The sequence below is a fragment of the Lampetra planeri genome, chromosome 2, assembly GCF_965212315.1.
Source record: "Lampetra planeri chromosome 2, kcLamPlan1.2.h2, whole genome shotgun sequence".
Taxonomy (NCBI): domain Eukaryota; kingdom Metazoa; phylum Chordata; class Hyperoartia; order Petromyzontiformes; family Petromyzontidae; genus Lampetra; species Lampetra planeri.
Window position 1 is genome coordinate 10,088,588 of NC_136108.1, and position 23,441 is coordinate 10,112,028.

At 46.7% G+C, this 23,441-nt stretch overlaps 1 protein-coding gene across 8 annotated transcripts in view; it reads right to left on the reverse strand.

Annotated features, from left to right (window-relative positions):
- LOC144727526 (1-phosphatidylinositol 4,5-bisphosphate phosphodiesterase delta-4-like) overlaps positions 1-23,441 on the reverse strand; it is a 38,767-nt gene that overhangs the window by 6,460 nt on the left and 8,866 nt on the right. For 5 of the 8 annotated variants that reach the window (XM_078606435.1, XM_078606416.1, XM_078606425.1 and 2 more), the window contains exons 2-11: positions 19,972-20,130; positions 12,584-12,812; positions 10,329-10,458; positions 9,168-9,414; positions 8,251-8,452; positions 7,558-7,702; positions 6,364-6,516; positions 3,990-4,160; positions 2,708-2,864; positions 947-1,063 (exon numbers count right to left, since the gene is read on the reverse strand). In XM_078606435.1, coding sequence (XP_078462561.1) covers positions 947-1,063; positions 2,708-2,864; positions 3,990-4,160; positions 6,364-6,516; positions 7,558-7,702; positions 8,251-8,452; positions 9,168-9,414; positions 10,329-10,458; positions 12,584-12,812; positions 19,972-20,130 — 1,710 coding nt within the window. Of the gene's footprint in view, positions 1-946; positions 1,064-2,707; positions 2,865-3,989; positions 4,161-6,363; positions 6,517-7,557; positions 7,703-8,250; positions 8,453-9,167; positions 9,415-10,328; positions 10,459-12,583; positions 12,813-19,971; positions 20,131-21,717; positions 21,840-21,878; positions 22,069-23,441 lie in introns of those variants that run through there. The other 3 variants (XM_078606408.1, XM_078606402.1, XM_078606444.1) reach the window with 3 other exon arrangements.

A 23,441-nucleotide genomic window follows, 5' to 3' on the forward strand; every position in this document is an offset into this window, starting at 1 on the left:
AAGATACTTGATCTCTGGATTGCAAGTTCATTATGCTCACAGTTACACCATGGCGGAATGATCACACCACGTTACAGAGGTGTGGATTATTTTTAGATGCTTATGAGGAATATTACTATGTTTATAAAAACTCAGAATTACATGTAGTTTATTTTGGCACATTCAATAATTGTGCATGCAAACTAATTAACGAAGATGTAAAAGGAGTATTACTTTCCTGTTATCAGTATTTTGATATAACAAAACATATCTACTTTCCTGACAAAACAAGCCACAAATGAATATACAAAGTGTGGCATGAAAGTTAATTAGAACATTGAATCAATGCACCACACTCACAACAGCGATGGAAATGGAGGCCACACGCCAATAATTGTGACTAATTTCTGTCTGACGTTATTACGCCTTTACCCTCCTGTCTACAGTAAACCTTGTTAAACTCTTTCACCCGGTAGAGAACAAACATTTTTGTTCATCAGGTCTCACTTCTTCCATTCTTTATTCAAGTGCTTTTAACAATTCAATGATGCTTTGCTTAAAATTAGTGTTGAAACAACCAATACAAATGTTTATTTTAAGTTACAATTTAAATAATTAGCTAAATAGCAGCTAATTTTTTTTACTGCAGATGCCCCACATCCGGCCTCCAAGATACTGGAAGCGCAACGCATGCCTAACGTGACGTGGTGATGATGCGTGATGATGCGTGATGACGGCAATGATGATTAGCGATGACGGCGGTGATGATTTTATCAATCCCTGCCCACCTGAACTGCGATTATGGCACCATTATTTATTTTGTATTCAAAATAATCGAAGCAATAATCAACGGATTCATACAAAAATAATTTAAATCGCTGATAATTGCAGCTCTACGCAAAACGACTCGTTCCAACAGGAGACGCTGCATCCCGCCAAGTGTCGTTGTCATGCACGGCCATCATACCAATCTGACAGCCGACGTTCCAGAACTCCTGCGGGTTGAAGTTGGAGGAGTCAGTCCTGCGCCCGGCTGGGTAGACTCGGCTCAGCTGCAGGCTGTTGTGACGCACAAACTCGTTGCCTGCGGCAGTGAACACGGCGGAAAGATCAAACGATAAGCGTACTTGTATGTACGTGTTGAACTTCCTTCGCACCGTACGGAGCCAACTGCGCTAATCGGAGGAGCAGGGGAAGGACAACAAACTAAAAGCAAAAAAAATTCGATATATATATTTTTCAATCTATCTTTCAAAGTGCATAGCTGCAATGGCTTTCTAATATCGGAAGAGCATTCCAGACGGCCGCAGAAGTGCATCCGAAAACCCGCGATGCAGTGACCGTCTTTGTTTGATGGTTAGCCAGAAGCCGTCGCGAGGATGACTGGTTTTTGCTCCTTGACTTGCTCAGGCCGCACTGACCGATGCGTCGTCTCCGTTTCACATCGTCCATCGGCTTATTCGCAATACATTGGACGAAATGTGAATGGAAATGACGGGTAAAAAATCTGATCCTGTTCACACAAACTGACGCCAACGTCCAGCCCGCGACCTGGACATTGTGACCACACGTCGTGGCCCAGTGGAATCTAGGTTGATGGCGGAAGGTGACCTTCGTTGATAACCAAGCGAGAGCCCAATGAGATCGGAAGTCTCTGTTTATACGGTGTTCTGGAGTTAAATACAGAAAAGACACATGTACACCCAGACACGTAGACTTACATAGAGACCTATAGACTCAAATAGACTAAAATAGAGACTCACAAACTTGAACAGACTGGGTTTTTTTTTGTGCAGTCATTGGAGACCAGGCTAAAACCATCAACTAACTGCACTTGAGAAACCTATTTAATCGCAGGCAGCTGTTCAGATAAAAGCCCAGGATTCCAGTGGTGTCATCAGCTCAGCACTCTGACCTCCGAGCCATCCTTGTGGTGTTAAGAAGTGATCACCTGTTCAGAATAAGCCCCCGAGTGAAAAAACAGCGACAGATGGATGGTTGATGTTTTTTGGTCATTGGTACATGGGACCCTGTCAGCGATGGGCGGAACAAACGCTCCGGCCGCGGGCTCGTTGCGCCGCTTCACTGGCAGGCGAGAGTGGAAGTTTTCGCTGGGCGTCACGGTGGCATAACAGTGGCTGGCGTAACAGAGCTGCAAAAGCGACTCGTTTGCACGCGGTGGATCGACTTACACCACTGCTGACCTGGTCACTCAACTGAATGCAATAGCTTAATAGCCACTGGCTTTCCACGAGCAGCCTCCTCCACCTCCACCTCACCCTCACTCTCCTAACAAGCTCAACGCTCACTTCCTGACAAGCACAACTCGCATTTTACTGAAACACTCTCTAGCCATTGTGTGCAAAGACCATTCCCTGCTAAATTAAATAGACACACACACACACGTACATACGTGTGCATGGTTAGCTATTTGCCAATATACCGCCGGATGAAGACCTCCCAATTGGGTTTTATTTTACTACACTACTTGTCAATAATGTTTTTGGATGCACATATCCCCCCTTCAACATATTCCTCGAGGGAATATCCATAGAACACGTCACTTCCGCACTCGTCCCCGACTGCACGTGCTCCCGACTGCACGTGCCCCCGACTGCACGTGCCCCCGACAGCACACGTCCCCACTGCACGCATCCCCACGCGCGTCTCTGGGTGTCCACGCGCGTGACTCCGGAGTGTTTCGGTGCCGCTCCCCTGCTTCACACACCGTCCTCCCGGAGCAGCTTGCGAGCCTTGGTTTCGGTGAAGGAGGAAACGTCCCAGGCACTGGCCTGGTCACGCGGGCGGGAGAACCCTGGGAACTGCACGCTCCGGCAGTACACCACACAATTGGACAGCTCCACGGACAGGTTCTGCTTGCACTTCTGCGGCGACGATGGGTCCAGCAGGTGGGGATGGGGCGATGCACGGCGTGGGAGAAGAAGGAGTGGGCAACAAGAGGAAGAGGGGATTGACAGCGTTTAGCTTCAAACATCTCTTAAGTTAAACACTCTATTATAACATTGGATAACATTTAACAGTAGGATTCTCAAGGGATGTACATTGATTAAGGTAAGAAGTTATAAAGTACACCACGACACGTCACACACATTCCAGGGAAATTCTGCAAAACTAATAAATGAAATAATACATTAACTCATGGTTGCACTCCACTTTAAAAATCTGTGCACTAAATGTTGACAACATTTTTGGCCAATGACTAAGACTGACTCAACCAACATACAATAATTAATAATCGACTGAACATGTGGTTTCTTTAGTAAACTAGGACTAACAGAATTTATAAATGAAATCCACAGACTAAGACTGGACTAATATTTCACATGTTCAGATTCAAGAACTCTATTTCAGCAGCTAAGGGTCCACTTAGCTCAGCAGCTCTTTTACAAGGACAACCATCGACCAGTGATTACCGTCGACAACACACGTATGTATGTACGTATGTAAGTATGTATGTCTGGACTTCTTTCGCACCATACCTAGCCAACTGTGCTATTTGGAGGTGTGGGGGGGAAAGGCAAGAAACTAAACACACAAAAGAAGTTCTAAAGAAATTACTTTCCAAACTAGATTTAAGAGTACGTTGCTCCAGTGGCTTCTTAATATCGGAAGGAAGAACATTCCAGAAAGATGAGATTATTTAGATTATTTTGCTGCTATAAATTTCCATGTGCGAAGCCACTTCGTTGAGCGATCATTTGTGGCCAGGCCGCTTCGGAAAAATAAGTTAATAGCTCAGTGGATAAGAACAAATTGTTTAGTTTCATTTGTATAATTGTGCAAGTGATGTGTTTACCTTCCCTATACTTTGCACTCCGATAGTGTTGATTTATTTATTATTTGTTGTAACGTTCTGACAACATTCGTCCCGACCGGACATATGTGAAAAAGAGCTTCATAGCTCATCGGATTCCTCCAGTACAGATAAATATATTCCCTGACAACAACAAAAAAACTTTACCGAAGTTCACCCCCCCCCGCGGACTCACCTTGCCGCGCTGCCGCACACTGTTGCGCACGCTCTCGTCCTCCATCTCGGCCGCCTCGTCTTCGTCGCTGACCTCGCCGCTCTCGTCGTGCCCGTTGACGACGGGCACCGTCTCGCGTGGCCACGGGCCCGGCAGCTTCTTCCCCTTCACCAGCACCTTCCCCCGCAGCTGCTGCTCGCACGAGTGACGAACCCCGAGCGCCCCGCGCGCCCCCGCCACCACCGTTTAGCCGCGTAAACTGGAGGCCGCGGGAGGCAAGGGGCTGCTAAAGCGAGCAAGACCTCTTCAGGTGATTACGGCACATGGTGGAGAAGGCTTTGACCGCCATTATTATTATTATTATTTGACTGCACACATATCAAAAGATGGAGTTGACTATGGCCGAATTTCCACCGGAATGCGCCTGATCTCATCAGATATTGATAGCTAAGCAGTTTTCAGCCTGGATAGTTTTGGATGGGCGACCCCTGTGCATTGATGGTTGTTATAAGCTAGTTCGTGGCTATCTGGTGGGCAGCAGAGGGCAGCACACTAAATAAATTTTATCACAATACTGTACGTACTGCACTGTACTGTCGATGAACCTGAGTGTATGCTCCCAACCTTGACCAGCGCGTACAGACCAGCATGGTGAGGTATGGACAAGTATCCCCATGAGGCCCTATTCCAGCAGTCAATTGCCCAAAAACAAGTGTACATTGGCACACAGACGACTACTAACATCGTAATAATGTACTGCACAGTCTTTTACCAGTGCTCGACTGGACGAAGGCCTCCAACTGTCATCATGGTTTTTTTACCACCATACTTGACCATGCTGGTCAGTGGCGATATCAGTACAGATATCGCCACTGATGCGGGTGGGCCCTTGCTCGCACATTGAGCTCGGATTGCTCGGCTCTGAATGCAGTTACACTAACCAGTCCACCACCGCCCCTCGCTCACACGACTCGGCATATTCCCCCCCCCCCCTTTGCCTGTATGAATGTGGGACATCGTTTTGCGCGTACAAATACTGTACCGAGCTGTGAGCACCATGGCCCTGCAACACAGCCCTGACAGCGGATTACTTAATGACCTCCATAAAGCCCTTGGAAAATGAAATCTCTAATCCACCGAGTGCTTCATTGCTTGTAAACACCGCGATGCTCCCTGGGTAATCCCTGCATTGGCTCATCCCGCGATTGAAACTGGTTACTTAAGAGGATTAAAATAAATAGATTTCTTTTTTAAAGCACAATGGGGAGGGTAAGGTAATGTGGGGGTCATGTTCTGGATTCAGTGTGCATACAAATGTCTGTGTATGGCAGTCGTGGCTAGCACACTGGACAACAAACGTAGAGACCTGGGTTCGACTCCCAGTCCCGGCCAACATCAGTGACAAATATTTTGTCCTCGGCCTCCCTTACGTCGGCTCAGCCTTAAATGCGTACCTAGAACACCATGTGTAAACACCAACATTGGGGAGACAAAGGCGGTCAGGCATAGTCCTGGCCACACCACCCCCTCATGCCTCATCCGGTCTTTATTGCTGCTCCCTAACAGCAACTTGCCCCAACAGTGTATTAAAGCTACATGGCGAATCTTGACCTAAAGCTTTCGTGACTGCAGGAATTCATACTCTTTGGGTTTTTCGGTAAAGTCACGTCGATAGAAAAAGGCCTCCCACTGTCCTAGGTTTTGATGGAGTTGCTTACTTCTCTGAAGAGATGCCGCGACACCAAGGTCATACCAATCGCCTTCGTTTTTGCTAACATTCTGACCACAAGTATTGTGGTTAATGCAGACGTGACTAGCCAAGGTATTCCTAGCTCTGCGATCTTACATTTACTTGCAAATTCCATCTCTAGCCCCGCCCACTTACCCTTGGGTTGTACCCATCTCAAGCCTATATAACCTTTGGCTGCAGTAGCTCTCTTGCTACATTTTGTCCTGCCTCAGCAGTCCGCCTGCTGTATTTTTTCACCTGAAGACGAGTGCTTGTGTTGCGATCGAAACGTCGTGATTTTTTTATTATTTTTTAAAATTTCTATCTACGTGACTTTACCGAAAGACCCAAAGAGTACATGGCGAAATTTGTCTTCACATCTGCACATGTGTTGTGTCTGTGTTTGCCCATACTCTAGCCTGTGGGTCCAGTGGTATTGATTGGGGAATCACCATACCAAATAGGTTTAGAACCACTCGCCTACGCCAAGCCATTGGACTAAGGCCAATGTGAAGGATGAGGCCTGAGAAAATGTCCTCGGGCTAGTCCCAAGGCCGAGGACTGGCCTAGACTCTGTAAGACTGAGACTGAGTCTAACAGAGTCTAACCTGTATGTCCCACATCGTGGAACTGCCTCGTGCCACCAGTAGGGCCTGCTTTCGCTACCTCTGGGGAGGGCAGCTGCGAGCTGGGTAGTCCAGCGAGTGGGGCGGTGAGCAGCTTGTCCCCAAGGATCGACTGCATGTGCCGAGCCAGCACCGCCTGCTGGGCCACGCTGCAGTGGTTCTCTATGGAGAGGATCACCGGATAATCCGACACCTGTTGAGAGACGCGCAGACACACAGACGCACGCGTGCACAGAACACACGCGTTCATTCACAAGCACAGGAAGACCAGCGCGAAGGTCCACCCAGCTTCGCCTTGGACAGAAAGTGCTGGTAGCGAGAACTGTAGTAAGGTCGACACGGCACAAGAGGGGGTGGTTGGCTAGCACCACGCTCGGCCGTCTCGGTCTCCCCAGAGCTGAGGTTTACACACACTGCACCAGGTACTCATTTAAGGCCGAGTCGAGCTAGTGGAGGCCCATGACCAGTTCAGATATTTGTCACCGATGTTGGCAGTCAAACGGAAGTCTCCAGGTTCATAGCACAATCATCACACTATGGCTCACATACATACACACATGCGCACACACACGTGCACAAGAAGATAGTACTGTGCACAGGCACGAAAAAATGCACACACACGTGTGCAAAGCTGTTTGTGAATGAAGAACTGTGTCAAAGTCTGGTTTTTCTAGTTTTTTTCGACTGACCATGATTATCTCATACATCACAATGTCTCAATGACCACACCCCTTAAAATGTCACATTAATAATATAATAGCACTTGCCCCAACAGTCCTTGCATTTTCAGATTAATTTTCTTTCATCAAATGGGACATCTCCACTCGAAACAACTTGCCTATGAGTCGAGGTGGTTGGTCGGTACAATTTGGGGTGGAAAATATTGCTAGTATACACCGTGGGCAGTATTCATGAAATCTGAGTGTATATACTGGCTGTTTTATACACACACACTTCATCTTTATCGTCCTATTTGGTGGAGGTTTCATATTACGTCGGTTATTGTATTCCCAAAATTGTATTCTCTTTCAAATATACAATGCAACCCGCATCATAACATTTTGCTCATAGTAAGCTACTACAGTGGCATTGCTATTATATCTAGATATAAAATGATTCAATGAAAATAATTGTCAGCATTCGCCATCCTCGGTGGTAACAATAAGCCATTTTTGTGCCAATGGCTCAAGCACCAAACTCATTCTGCAGAACAAAGCGAACTCCGCTCTGGCACCTGGAAGGCGTATTTTTCAATGGTGCGGATGACGTCGCTGAACAGGATTTTGGAGGTGAGCGTGTGGCCGTGGTAAATGACCGGCTCGCCGTTTTGACCATCCCAGCAGTCGAGCTCCACACAGCGACAGCCCTTGCGGAAGGCCCTGGAACAGGCGCACACACCACAGACAAAGATTCCCCCCTGTAGGCACGTAGACAGTTAGGGCAAGTGATGTTTGCAAACACCTATGAAGGCCGGCAATGGCGCACAAGGAGGTGGTGTGGCCAGCACCACGGCCTACGACCTCTGTCTCCCCAGTGCTGAAATTTAAGGCTGGGTCGACCTTCGAGAGGCCCAGAACCAGTTCAGATATTTGTTACTGATACTAGCCGTGAGCAGGAATCGAACTCAGGTTGCCAGGTTCATAGCGCAGGTCACTGCATACTGCACCACTGCTCCGACAGACATGGACAGATGCAGACGTCTCAGTCACTTGCCTGCATGGTCTCCCCTTTAGCTCCGCCTTGTCTAACAATGCCGATGACGAAATCACCCGGGAATGCACCGAAGCTCATAAAATCTTAGAACCCAAGCCAACATTTAACCCTGAATAGTGCCTAGTGCAAAGAATAGGCCTCCACAAAGGTCGTTGAACGGAGCAACATCACTGTCGAGTTCCGTAGGCCCCTGGCTTCGGCTGAGCGAGCAGACCTGATGTAGGCTTCGGTGCTGCTGGGGCCGCGGAGCTGGTCCTCCATGAGGTAGGTGTTGTGCGACGACGAGATGAAGTAGTGGCTGAGCGGCCGCGTCATGTCGTGGCCGATCGAGTCGTGGCGCTGGTCCCACAGGGAGCCATCCGGGGACGTCAGGTATCGCACAAAGCCGTCCAGCGTCATCACGCTCAGGCTCCTCGCTGCACGAGATCACACGGCGAAGAGCAAACACTATCTTCCATGGAGCTGATCTTCTGAGAGCACAATTTACTCAATTCAAATACAAATTTAGCCACTGCACCCTGCATGTGCCTGATGTTTGGCACAAGCTCGACGCGACATAGACAGTGCCGATTTATTCTAATCACAATGCTGTATGGCTGATTCATTTTAATCAGCACTTGCGCGAGGTCACATGGGACATCTTTATCAATTATCAGGCCTATTCAACGTGCTATAATTGAATGCGCGTTTCAAGGGAGGTGAAATGGGCCTGCCAGTGGCGTCGCTACTGAGTGTGCAGGTAGTGCCAGAAGGATCCAGTTGCCAGGCTACAAAGAGTGGGGAAGGCGGACAGGGAGCCCCATTTCATCCTTGCACCAGGGATCATGCCAACCATGCTATGCCACTGGCAGCCGTCGTGGGTGACAAGGAACAAGAGTTTTGGAAAACCCCGCTCTTAAACAAACTGAAAGGACAGAAATCACACAAGGCAGAGGAAGGATGACTTCACAGTTAAGAGTTCCCATCTAACGGAGGTGGTTGGGTGGCTCAGACGGCAAAGCACGGAGCTCGCACCACCGAGATCCCGGCTTTGAATCCGGGCAGCCGACACGACATCGACGGCACGCGCAGCAGACGGCACGCAGGCACACACAACGGGAAAGAAGATAGGCCGCATTCCCGAGCGAGCACCGATGTTGGAGAGTTCGTGTTTCTCCGTGATGGCGGAGGCGAGCTCCTCGGCGAAGCGGAGCTCCTCGCACCCCTCCTCCCGCTGGAAGTCGCGCAGGAACGCGGCGAGCTCGCCCCGGCTCAGCACGCTGCCGTCGCCCGACAGCGACGAGAAGAGCGCCTGCAGTTCGTCGCGCTGTGTCAGCAACTTGTAGAAGACCACAAACTCGATGCCCTCCAGCGTGCCCGAGCGCGACATGTCCGCCATCTGGAGCGCGAGGCACACAGTGGGGAGAGAGACTCTAAACGAGTTGAGCCTCAATCATAGACTATCAATTGCCAATAATTACGATTGATTATAATCAATCATAAACCATTATCGTTCTTCACCCATCAATCAACAATCGTCAGATATCAATAACTATTATGCATTAACCATCAATAATCATTTTATTATTCACCATATATCATCTATAATTAGTCATCAATATCAAAACTAATAATCATAAACAATAAATCATCAACCACCAATCTTCAGTCACCAACCATCAATAATCAACTTGTTGACAATGCGAGTTGATGGCGGTTAGTGGTCAGCATTAAAGCACGTGTTGGTTTCCTCGAATGCGTCGGACGACAACAACCCAGTGAACACTTGAATGTGTTGCCAATAAAGTTAAGTGTGTGATGTTATGGTCTGGAAATGGTTAATTGTTATGGTTGCATCATTAGAATGGGAATGTTGTTGAGATGGCAGCATCATTGCTACGGTGGTCACGAGCATGGCGGTATCATTACTCTCGGGGGGGGTGGGGGGGGGCGTGCAGTGGTTAGTGCACTGCAGTATGAACCCAGATACTTAAGTTAAATTCCTGGCCATGGTTAACATAAGTGGCCAGTTATATCCAAACCGATCTTGGACACCCCCCCCTTCACCAACCCACGTTGATCAGCTTGACAATCTGCATAAACGGCATAGCGGCGTGGGAAGGCCTTCATCAGCAACGGATTGCGCCGTGCACGTAAATAATTTCCTGGCGAGTGCAATCAGCACGGGTGTATAAATCATTAACATCACTGTGGCATAGGCAGTATCATATGCAAGGAAGTGTGATGGGTTTAGGTAGTTTGATTGTTGTGAGAGTGTCATTGAGATGGTGTTGTTGGTACGGCAGCACCTACCTCGAACAGGTGCTGGGCGTGGTGTTCGTTCATGTCAATGTTCATCATCTTCAGCAGGTTCTTCACCTCCTTGAAGGTCATCCGCCCGTCCTTGTTTTTGTCTGCCTTCTTGAAGCAATCATAAATCCACGTGCGGTAGAAAAGTCAAGGAAATTCCGTCCTATTCTTTGGGTCTTTCGGTAAAGTCACGTAGATAGGTTCAAATTAATAAAAATAAAATAAACAAAAACCACGACGTTTCGATCACAACACAAGCAACCGTCATCCTCCTGATGATCCTCCTGATGACGATCGCTTGTGTTGTCATCGAAACGTCGTGGGTTTTGTTTATTTGTATTCATTTTAACCTATCTACGTGACTTCATCGAAAGACCCAAAGAACATGAGTTCCTGCAGTCACGACAGCTTTAAGTCAAAATTCCATCCTTTAAAAAAAAATCATTTGAGAAGATAACTTTCGCTCCCACTGCAATAGACTACTGCTCCGAAATAGCGCAGTCACCGGAGACATTCGATAACACACCTCTGCTACTGCGTTTGCAAAAAACACAATGCACGAGGGCTTAACCGTTGTGTCCTTTGTACGAGTGTGAAGTCACTTGCGGAATTGGATTTCTCCCGAGGGTGTGTCTTTGTGTCGAGGCAAGGTCCATTGTTTGCTGGGTAACACTGCTAAGTTTAGTGCTATAATTCAGACCCGCCTAACCGGTCATCGTGGCTTTTGTCCAACGGTATAGTTTACCCGTGGACGGAAAACACAGGAAAACACCTTGAGGCAGGCCCCATGAACCCTTCACAACCACACACGCCACTTACACATGCGAGCCTCAATTCACGGAAAGCCCATTAAAAGCGGAATTTCAAAAAATCGCATTGGGGTCCAGCTTCCGAAAATTCTATGGATCAAAACATTTTTTGTTACTTCCGCCACCCATGAAAGTTACTTAACCGCCCTGCAATCGATCCACTGCCAACCAAGTAGAAAGAGCGCACCCCATATAGCTATGCAATTCCCACTGTAAACTATATCGCCAAAGTGTTGTCATAAGTGAGACTTTTGCAATCGACTGAAATCGAATAATACCAACTCCACTTTATTGCGAAGCAGTTGACAGACCTGCACCACCGCCAATGTACATGTACAGCCCGACTGTCAGTCCACTGTTGGATGAGGGCCTCCCCATGCCGTAATTGTCATGGTCGGTTATCTGGCCACACTTCAAGGTGGTCGGGGCTGGTCGGTGAAGGTGTAGAGCATGGAAAGTATCGTGCCATGTGATGGGTTTTTCTGGACTGCCCACTGTTGCCCACCACGCACAGCTTCAATATAATACTTACCAGCTGTAACACAAACTTCCAAGCGTGCATTCTATTCAGGGGGTTTTGTCCCTACAGTTGCTCAACTGGTTAAAAGGAATTCAAAACACTGAGCGTGAACGCTGGTAGTAGCAGTTTGGTGGTTGTAAGTGGTGGCAGCGTTGAGTGGGAGCCAAATGTTTACGTTGGTGGCACTAAGTGAACGTTGATGTTGGTAGTCCTCGGTGGATGTTGATAGTTCTGGGTGAATGTTGATAAATGCTGACACGGGTGAAGCCACGCGGCACTCTTACTTCAGCACCGGCTAGGATCACCACATTATATTGAACAACATACGAACGAAGATCAGGAACAAAAGTATTGTACTGTCCTTCAAAGTCATACATCCTGGCAAATAGGTGTTGCGTCAAGTCATGCTTGCTATGTAAAGAGGCAAAGTAGTGCTGCGGAGGAGACTCGTTTGGGACGTTAATACCGTCCAGACTAATCGTGTGCGGGCGATGCCACTCACAGTGGTCACCAATCGGGATCAGGAGCACGAGCAGAGAGCAGCTGGATATGCAGTGGTGGTGCTAGCCTACAGGGGCTAATAAGCAGATATTATAGTATGGGGAGTCCCTGCTTTCAATGTTTTCATTCATAAGCCGACAGAAGAGTTATTAGACAAGAGGATAGGCACGTAGTGAGGTAAGAGAAATGTAGACGACAATGATGTAGTGAGATGAGAGAAGAGAAGCACACAAGTGAGCAATGAGAGGGATGTATCGGCCGTTATGTTAATATGTTCGTTCGGTGTATTATGATTTGAATCCGCGTTGGTATGTGATGTGTCCCCTATTCCTTTCATGAATACGATGCCCCCCCTAAGCTCACCCCTTCTTGACTCTTAATCCTTTTCCTTGGTTTGCTTAACCATGACACCGCCCCACCGTGGATATGCATCGAGCCGCTCCTGGGAGCCCATGCCCTCGGCGCTGCGGATGAGCTTGGCAATGCCGCGCACCCATCGCTGTGCCTCCTCCTCGCTCTCCGCCACCAGGTCCAGGTTGCCGCGCCGCCCACGGAACACGATGGTGAAACATCGCTCTGGAGGGAACTCCCCCGCGGAGCTCTGTAGCACCTCGGACTGGTGGCCCTCGCGAACCGCCTCGATCTCCACCACGGAGACTGCGCGGAAGCGCGCGACAGACGGGGCGGTACGGACAGCGGACGGGGTGGGGGAGCGAGGATGATGGGATTGTAAGGGTTATTGATGTGGAAGAGAGATGGTGCAGTGGTCCTGTACCATAACAATACTACTTTCATTTTATATAGTGTCGTTCATGCTCATAGCATCCCACAACCCTGTACATTATTTATAGATAAAGACCATTTCCCATATACAGCCACTACCAAGCAAATGAAAACCCTACGACAAGGCAAAATAACAAATTTATCCAAAAAAACAAGAAATAGAATGTTAGGTTAAGAAAGCTTCACTTCCAATAGAACCGGAAAGGACGCAGTATACAAAAAATATTGTAAATGTTGTGGATTCACTCTTCAACACACCGGTGGGCTAAAGTAGTGAACTATTTGTCTTTTGTCAACGTGACACTTTTTTACTGATTGGCCGTGTCGGGTGGTGGAGGGTTGCAACACATTTATAAATAACGCGATCTAACCCAAAAACGTTTATTATGAATAATATTGGTCGCGAAAGCCTACATGTTAAACTGACGCAGTATACGTTTACTTCATGGAACCACTCTAACCTCTGCCTGGTGGTGGTGATGGTGTCGGTGGTGGTCTGGATAACGATGATGAGTGATGCATTATCGGTGGATAATGATGATGGTGATGATGTTAAGATTGACGATGAATGCAGATGATGGAAGGATGGATGAAAATGATGATGGGTGCTCCTTGTTTCACGAACAAATCTTAAAGTGCTCCTGAACCTCACGATCAAGGACACTGTGACAATGCATTTGTAACTGTTTATCCAGCCACAGTTCAAGCTTCCTTTGCGAACAATAACAAGGGAAATACGACCACACCAAAAAAGTGCAGTTGTATTTCCCTTACAAACAACACAGACATCTCCTATTGTACTTTAATTCTGCTACGTAGAATCCCTTGTTGCCCATGATAAAATCATCCGGAATACAAACGATCTCGTTACGATCTCAGACGCTCATCGTTATTTTGAGCCTCGGTATTGGATAGTGCTCGATTGGGTGACCACCCATCAAAAGCAGGTTGTCATAAAGCTACAGCGCGACGAGGTGCATAATAGAGAGGGTGGTGCAGCAAGTACATCGTTGTACTCTACTTCTATGCTCCCACGTTTGTGTTCCATCGCCTTCACCAGCCCGTGCTGCACATGTACAATGTTGTTCACACATTGTTGCATGTACTGTATAATGTACATATATACTCCCATAAATGCACAGCGGTGGACAATTACCAGCATCCTGCGATCTTTAAAAATACCCTCTTGATTTAAAATCGTTGTCACTCACTCGGGTGCCGTACCAAGAGTGCAACCCCCATTAGCTATCGATCTGGGATGTAAAGCCCAGGCACCACGTAAAGCCAGCACATCACACACCGGTATGCTGCAACTATACTGTGTGTATAGCCAGAACATCACACAATGAATGCTACACTACACGATACCACACACTTCATCCGGCAGTCATTATCATGATGATGACTGATACATGATGATGGTACGATACTGTTTGTGTGCAGAGGTGTATAGTGCGATTACAGCACTATACACCTCTGCTCACTCAGCACTGGTACACATTTCATTATTACTGCACTTCCAGTTTGTGCACGCAGCTAGTGTCATCTTGGCTAGATGAATATGTATCAGCTGTTTCGTGCATGGGCAGGGTGCCAAACACCATCCATGAGCGGAACATGCTTGTCTTGGGTACGCACACCTGTGTGCCGAATAATAATATTGATAATCATCCCGATTACATAATAATGCCTCGTATTACAGGGCTATTGTTTGACTCATTTGCATTGGTTCAGTGTATCATCATCATCATCTTCTTCTTCTTCAAACCGACAGACAAGACACCTCCGCAGCCCAGACCATCAGCAAGACGTTGACGTAGGTCAGAAACACGGGCGATGACGATAAAAATGGAACAAAAACTGAAGAGTGCGCTGAACTGCAAGGAAAGATGAATTACAGTTCATTGAGAGATACTAAAAGGAATATGCGGATTCCAGAATATATCATAGTTAGAGACATATTGACTGTAAAGAAGATTAATTTGGCTTGGGCTTGGAATGGACTGACAGTCAGTTTACTGGGCAGAGATCGAGGGCCCAGTGAGGGCAAGGGCTTGCCAAAACAAATGTGTCCCAATAAATATTAGCACAACAATCGTGTGTGCATGTGTGCCCGTGTGTCCCCTACCTGACATAGAGGGCTCCGATACACAGTCAGAGCACCAACTATATCACAAGAAACGTCTTAAGCAATTATTAGGTACGTGCAGCGTGCAATATTTGTACGTATGTGGAAATATTGGTGAATGTGAAAGGAGGCGATGGATAATTGTGGAGAGGTGGAACGTGCCATGGCACTGTAGGCTACTGTATAGAGAGTGTGTGCATTCCTACAAACCCATGCTGCTATAAATCACGGAGGCTAGGGAAGGGCTAGGAACCTAATGAAGGGCGTTGAGCCGGATGCAGTGGCAGTACGGATGATGTATGTGTGTGTTGAACTTATTTCGCACCATACGTAGCCAACCGTGCTAATTGGAGGTGTGGGGGGAAGGACAACAAACTAAAGACACAAATCACTTCTAAAGAAATGATGGCCGGTGGTCGAGACTCACGTCATTGTAACAGCCTAAGGAGGGATCATGCTTGAGAAGGACGTACCCCGTGGAATTGGAGCGATGAGTTCAAGAAATGCGACGCTTGAATGCCCGGCCACTGCTCGTTAAAGGGCAAGGCACTTAATGTTTTGGCCACGGTCAACCCACTGCCCTTGTGTTTGTGCTGCCAACCCCATGATCCCAGATTAAATATTAACCCGTGAGACCAATCCCATCAAGTGCTTTGCTACACAGAGACCTGGATTGCCAGAGAGCGGCAACGCTTTAGCCACGGGTGACACATCCACTCTGCTCGAGTAGTTTGAGTGCTTGAGTTAGCGGACTGCTTTGACTGACCAAGCCACTACAAATGAGTAAACTACCTTACCGTATTCTTGGTTCTCTCAGTAAAGTCCCTTCTACGTGACTTGACCGAAAGAACCAAGAATATGAATCCCTGCAGTCACGAAAGCTTTAAATAAAAATTTTCCATTTCCGTAGCGGCCGGTCTATATGGGACTTTGGAGCAGCACCCCGTCTATAGAAATTGCTTCAATATCTATTTTCAATACACATATATTTTTTAATTGAAAAAGAAAATGTCAAAGGTAAAAATATTGGATATGTATGTATGTACAACTTATTTCGCACCGTACGTAGAAAACCGTGTTAATCGGAAGGTTTGCATATGACGTGATGGTATTTTTCCACTCAATTTGAAGGGAATTGATTCAAACAGAAGCGAAATATGTGGTGCTCAGTCTCACTTCCCCAATAAGATTTATATTTCGGCATGTCATCGGCGATTTGAAATGAAGCTAAAAAGGGGCACGAATATTTCCGCCCGTGTCCAGTAATAATCCGCCGCTTCTCGTCTCTCCCTTCCTCCCACCTCAGCCCAACCCCCCAGCCTCCAGCGGCCATGGCGCTGGCAAAGCCTCAATATAAATGTGACCCATCCTTCCACCGTTGCCAGCGGAGTACTCTAAATGCTTTTGACTTAAAACTTTCGAGACTGCAGGAATTCGTATTCTTGGTTTTTTTCGGTAAAGTCACGTAGATAGAAAATAAAATAAAATAATAATAAATTAAAAATAATACATTGAAAAAAAAACACACGACGTTTCGATCGCAACACGAGCGGTCTTCATCAGGCGGAGTGATGAAGCGCGCTCGTGTTGCGATTGAAACGTCGTGGGTTTGTTGCTTTTTATTGTTTTCAATTTATAATTTTTATAAATAAAACATATTTTATATTAATATTTTTATTTTATTTTCTATCTACGTGACTTTACCGAAAGAACCAAGAATACTCTATGTGCTGCACTCCAAAGAAAAATGGTCTTCCTTTTAGTCTTACAGGGGTAAGTGCTGTTAATGAGCACCCATTACCCTTTTCCCGTTCCGAGACGTCTGCAAGTTGCAGGGTGAGTCCCATTCACCACTGAATCTTGAAACGCGCAAGCAATTCGCGAGCAATTCGCGTAAATTTTACTTATAGATTCTATATTTGAAGCTTTCGTGACTGCAAGGAATCATATTCTTAGGTTTTTTCGGTAAAGTCACGTAGGTAAAACATCAAAATTAATGAAAATAAAATAAAATAAAACAAAAATCACGACGTTTCGGAGGCACAGCGCCACTGTTTTTAAGACATTGTACTCACCAAAGAGAACTGAATCGACACAATCACATTCTATGACTGCTGGTTTTAAACTGTGCCGCACGCCCTCCCGCATGGCCTTGTACTGATAAAGTTATTTTAGTTTTTCACCCGATTCTGAAACGGAAGATTTCCGAAATGGGAAAGAGTTAAGGTCAGCATGGAAATAAGAGAGTTTGCATGGCCAGAATCACACCTTTACATTAATTTTACCTCCCTTGTTCTAATCCTTACACAGCGTGCCATGTCGACATTTATGGCCGAGTAAACCTAGCGGAGGCACAAGCAGGTTAAAATACCATTTGCTACTAATGTCTGATCATAGCCTGGGATCGAAACCAAGGAAATGAAACTTTCGAGCTCTTGGGCAGGTCACGACCCCACCATAGTGCATGCACTTAACATAATCATGCAAGTCAGGCATTTAAAAGCCAATATTGAAGATTGGTTGACGTGAAACGATGGATCCTACCCATGAGACCTGCACGTATTTGTTGCAAGTGAGTGCAAAAACTAATAGCCTAGGAGATGGACATTTTTGCGGTGTTATGGAAAAATATTAAATAAACACAGCCCTGTTTTGGACCCCCAACTCAAGAGTCAAAATGATGTCTATGTTATATTAGAAACTGTGGCCAAATCATTCAGTTGCTGGCCTTAAGCAAGGCTGTTTGCATTGTATACACAGTATGCCAATGGCACCTGACAAGCCAGGCATGATGGTAGTACCGGTCCTTTCACCACAATCGTGTAATTTACTGTCTAGAAATCACCTTTTGCTTGCATAATTACTATAATTTGTTTAATATTACTGTTCTTTGCTTATTATTATTTATTTCCCGGCTTCATTCATTGATAGAAAGAGTACCGACATGTGTTTTGAACAGAGAAGACTCGATACGCTTGGATAGGCGAAACCACACGGTGGGTCTGAGGTGTGAAGTTTGGTAACTCTGCTCTGTTGCATATTGCGCACACACCAGTGTCTGTGACGAGCGAGACTCGGTGCCAAAACTTCACTTCCGCCTGCACCTCAAAATGTATTGGGGGCTTAGGGGGGTAAGGGGTTGCGCGGCGACAGACGAGGGCCTCGCCCCGCCCTATTGCACGGGAGCTCCTCTTACCCCAGCGAAACTCCATGCATTATGCAGCGAGAGAGCCGTGTTCTGCACCTCAAACCATGTAGGGTTATTCATTCGGGCCTGCGCGAGGTTGCCTGGAGGGTTTTTTTCTGCTAGGTAAGGGCCACTGAGCTATACAGCTCTTTTTCAGAACAGACCTGGCCACAAATGATCGCTCAACGAAGTGGATTATCGCGTGGAAATGTATAGCAGCCAAACTCTAAAATGCATGTTTCTAAATTGTGGAGGGTAAAACTGCAGGATCCGGAGAAAAATCCACACGAGCACGGGGAGTGAGAGAGAGACATGCGAACTGCAAATATACAGGTGTCAGGGTCGGGATCGATCCCATGACATCAGGCATACTAGGCGAGGGAGTTAACATATCACTCCCGGTTTTTATGCGCGACCGGCAGGGAGGGTCTTTACTGGAGCTGGCTTCTACGATTATTGAAGTAATAGATTATTCTCCCGATTATCAGTTAGATTATTCGATTCATCGTGTGTTGCTGGATTGGAGGTGATTGGGGGTTGTGACCATTTACAGTGAAAAGTACTGCCAGTTCCAATGGCAGCCAAAGCCCTGCGAGATGTATTTTATCTTCTTTCAAAAGTTGATTCCAAGTGTGCTCTCAGCGTCATGTCATGAGGTGAAGAGTCCATGTGGAACGGAATCACAACATGTGTTACAGAATGGCCTGAGGAAGCAGATATCACAGACATGCTTCTCAGATTCTTACAAGGGAACTGCATTTCTCATATGCTCTGCATAAGAGAACCCCTTCACATGGCAAGCAACCGATTATTGTATTTCCTGAGCTGGAATTATGCCAAAATTTAGAAACAAATTCATAAAATGGGTTTAATTTTGTGTATAGTGAGTGATGACTAGGCCGAGACCATCAACTCAACAATTTAGAAGTCGGTTTCATCACGGACTACTGAAACCTGGATTACAACCCAGGACCTCAGTGGTGCTGACTCAGTGCTCAGATTTCCAGGGTGATCCATACATTATAGCGATCTACCCCACTGATCTGTTGTGACTCTCTCACTCTTTTAACAACAGGTGATTTAACATTGAACAAGTGACGGAAGCAAACAGTATATTGAAATTGGTGAGAGATTCAGAGGCGATGAAATGAAAAAAATGATCTAAAATCCCTTACTATTAAGTAAGTGGGATGTCTATAAACGCGTGTTCTACTTGATATGATGTGTGGTTCAGAATCAGGGTCATTCACGAAAAATATGGAACAAGAACTGAAAAGTGCAAATAAGCGTGGAGAGATCCAAAACTTGGAAATCACATTTACAGACTGAAACAGGAACATAAGGATTAGATAACAGACGTAGATTTAATGAAATCATCCACACAGTTTAGAAAAGGCAAATGGGCTTGGGCATGACACATCTGCAGAAGGGATGACGGATGGATGATCTGAAAGAATAACAAATGGAGTGGCGGCCAACCAGAGGAGGCATCCGAAAGTGCGGCCACCAAGGAGAAAGAACGATGAAATTCATTTGTGTCCAAGTCCTGGGTGAATCACAGAATTGTAAGAGGTGGCGGCAGCAGTGACCCATTGCTGGTGGTGGTGATGATGATGATCTGCAAGTGCATCACGCTGTATATTCGACAGTGCAGCCAGTCCCTTGCGTAATATGCTCAACACGAGACACTCATCTCTCACTGGGCTTGCGCTACTCACAAGTCGCCTTGCTCTTGTTGCTCTTCTTCGACTCGTACCAGATGGTGAGGAAGTCCTCCTGCAGCTTGAAGAGCCGCTGTTTCTTCCACGTCTTGGACTTGATCTTGCAGAGCGAGGCGCCGAGCAGCATGCGGCTCAGGTCATCGTCGACGGTGATGTCTGCACACAGAACACGTGACCACGAGGCTATGAGCACAGCACAGCACCGGGGGCTACACCGCACATTCATTCATCGGCGACTCCCGTCGACCATGAGCCAATTAACTGACAAAATTAAAGTAGCAAGCCACTTCACCAATCAGCCGACTATTAAACCAACCAACCAGTCAGCAAATTACGCAACCAATTAAACAACCAATTAAACAACCAACGAATCAAACAATGAATCAACCACCAATCAACCAATTAACCACCAAACAACCAATTAACCACCAATCAACAAACTAACCACCAATCAACCAATTAAACAACCAATTAACCACCAATCAACCAATTAAACAACCAATTAAACACCAATCAACCAATTAAACACCAATCAACCAATTAAACAACCAACGAATCAATTAATCAACTAATTCAACAACCAATTAAACAACCAATTAACCACCAATCAATCAATTAAACAACCAATTAAACCAATTAACCACCAATCAACCAATTAAACAACCAACGAATCAATGAATCAACCAATTAAACAACCAATTAAATTAAACCACCAATTAAACACAATTAACCACCAAACAACCAATTAACCACCAATCAACCAATTAACCATCAATCAACCATTTAAACAACCAATTAAACACCAATCAACCAATTAAACAAATAATTAAACAACCGAATAACCACCAATCAACCAATCAAACAACCAATTAAACAACCAATTAAACAGCAATCAACCAAATTTTTATTTAAAGCTTTCGTGACTGCAGGGATTCATATTCTTGGTTCTTTCGGTAAAGTCACGTAGACGGGAAACAATAAAATAAAAAAATACTATTTTCACGACGTTTCGATTGCATCACAAGCAATGATCATCAGGTGTGAAAACCACAACAATTAAACAACCAATTAACCACCAATCAAACAACCAATTAAACAACCAATCAAGCAACCAATCAAATAACCAACAAAATATACAACCAACAATTCGACTAACTACTAACTAGCAAACCAACCAGTCGACCATTGAACTCGCCAACCTATTCACATTGCACGAGCGGTGTGCAGCCGATTACTACAACTATGCAGATGCCTTCTGCGATAAGTGGTTCCAGGTTGCGCTGGAAACAAACTCCGACTTGGGTTTTCCCATTCTCAGGTGATAACGCATGCAGATGGATTTCCTTCATGAAATGGAACGCGATGGCAACGTGTGGTGGTGGTGGTGGTGACGATGCACCCGTACTGGGCTCCCACCAGACCAATTTGAAGAAATCGCCGATAAAATGAATAACTCAATTAATGCATCTTTAACAAAGGATGATTATGGGCTGATGATTACGCAAAAAATGCCTCAATGAGTCGTAAAACTCCTATTCAGGAGGGTCCTGCAATTGCTACAATTACTGCGTCGCCAATTACGTTTAAATTGCGTCAATCCACCACTGATTGATGACTGAATCCACCGGCGTGTGTTACCCATCACCCGTGACTGCAAACCCCCCTGGATGTCCGGGAGGAGACTGCCCACAGCCATCGGCCGCGTGCAGGGCTCGCGTCCACCCGTATCGAGTCGTCCCCTACTCGTCTCTCTCCAGCTCGGGAACGCAGGCAGCTCGCTCTTCTCGCGGAACATGACGCCTCTCGAGTGTTCGTCAACTCCCCCGTCTCGTCTCGTCTCTCATCGAAAGACTCTTCCCTGTGACGTCGAGCCCTCCACCTCCACCCCCGTACCACCCACCCACCCAGAGCGGGCGGAGCGAAGATTGAGCCCTGATCCATATCTCCGGAGTTTGGATTGATCCGCCCTGATCCAGCGGATCACAGGATGATGATGATGTTGCCCGCTCAGAGGGCGCAGCTCCCGCGGTGCGATGGGAGACAGCGCGCGCGTGAGATAGAGAGAGCGACCCCACGCGGACACTCGCAGGAGTTTCATCTTCATCTTCCCCCTCGTGCGATAACATTTACCTCCCCCACCGCCACTCCCCCCTCTCTCCCGGCACTACATTCAGAACCAGAGGAACACGTGGAATAGAGAGCATACGCAGGTGAACGCCCCACGCGTAAAAACAATAATCGGGATTGGGCAGGACACGTCGTGGCTGAATGGGATGATGGCCGATGGTCAAGCATAATGACAATGGCATTATGCCACCGTGGAGATGGAGAGATTAAATCGGCTTCTGTGCGAGTGCTCGGTGGGTGTTTAGATTGCAGGGTAGTGCGACGGCTTGGGGAGCCGTAATTTCATCAGTGCAATGATCATGGCTGATTATGATGATTAATCTTACTCCAGAAAATCCTCAATTCGGGCCCGTACCTCTTTCCGAGGGTCCTGATACACCGTGATGCTTGGCCAAAAGAAATGCAATACCATGAATGGCTTAGTGTGGGAGGAAACCGGAGAAAACTCACGCTCATCCGTGCCTTCTCCTGACCACCTCGCATCCCCTGACAAGCCTTGAGCGATCACCCATACAACCGCACAAACCACCAAGCACACCCATGCTGAGCTTTCGAGGTCCCAGTGGATCTCGTGTGATTATACAGTACAACACGAGTTGCGTTTGAAAAGCGTCTAAATGATTTCCATCTGTGAACTGTAAAGTGCAGTGTAACTGCTGCAAGTTTTGTTTTCGGGGTTTTTTTCATCACCAGTGTGTGTATGACTTTTCGCGGCCACGGCCGTGTGCACGGAAAGGCTTTGTTCCTTGACCGCGCCGATGTCACCCTCTCATGATGAAAGCGGAAAAGCGGCATAAGGTCTTTTAATACAGTACTTCAACAGCCGTGCAATGATATACTTTAATAACTGTGCAATGATGATGATGGTTATGATAAAAAATAAACCACAAAAAATTATTCCTCCCACTGATCCTTGCAAACTAGTGAACCAGTTACTCGGTACCTACCGCACCTCAAACCAACGAGCCAACCATCCCGATCAAGAAGTCATCGCGGCACCAAATCCTTTGATGCCACCACACACCTCATTGACAACGCTTTCTACCCTCTGCCAGATCTCGTAGCTACCTCACAGTGGCAACTGGACCTGCAACAGTTTCCTTGACAGTATCCCACCATTGCTCTCGGGTCTGCCCCTGGGTCACCGTCCTCGTGGAGATCACTCCAAGGCCTGTCTCTGTGACCGCCCCTCCTCCACCCTGCACACGTGCCCCCTCATCCAGCGCAAGCCGTGTTTTCATGATCATATCCAGGGGCACAAATACCTATTTAAACAACGGGGGCATGCAAGATACGACTGTGCCCCCCCCCACCACCGTTCTCCTGTGTCACTTTTCCTG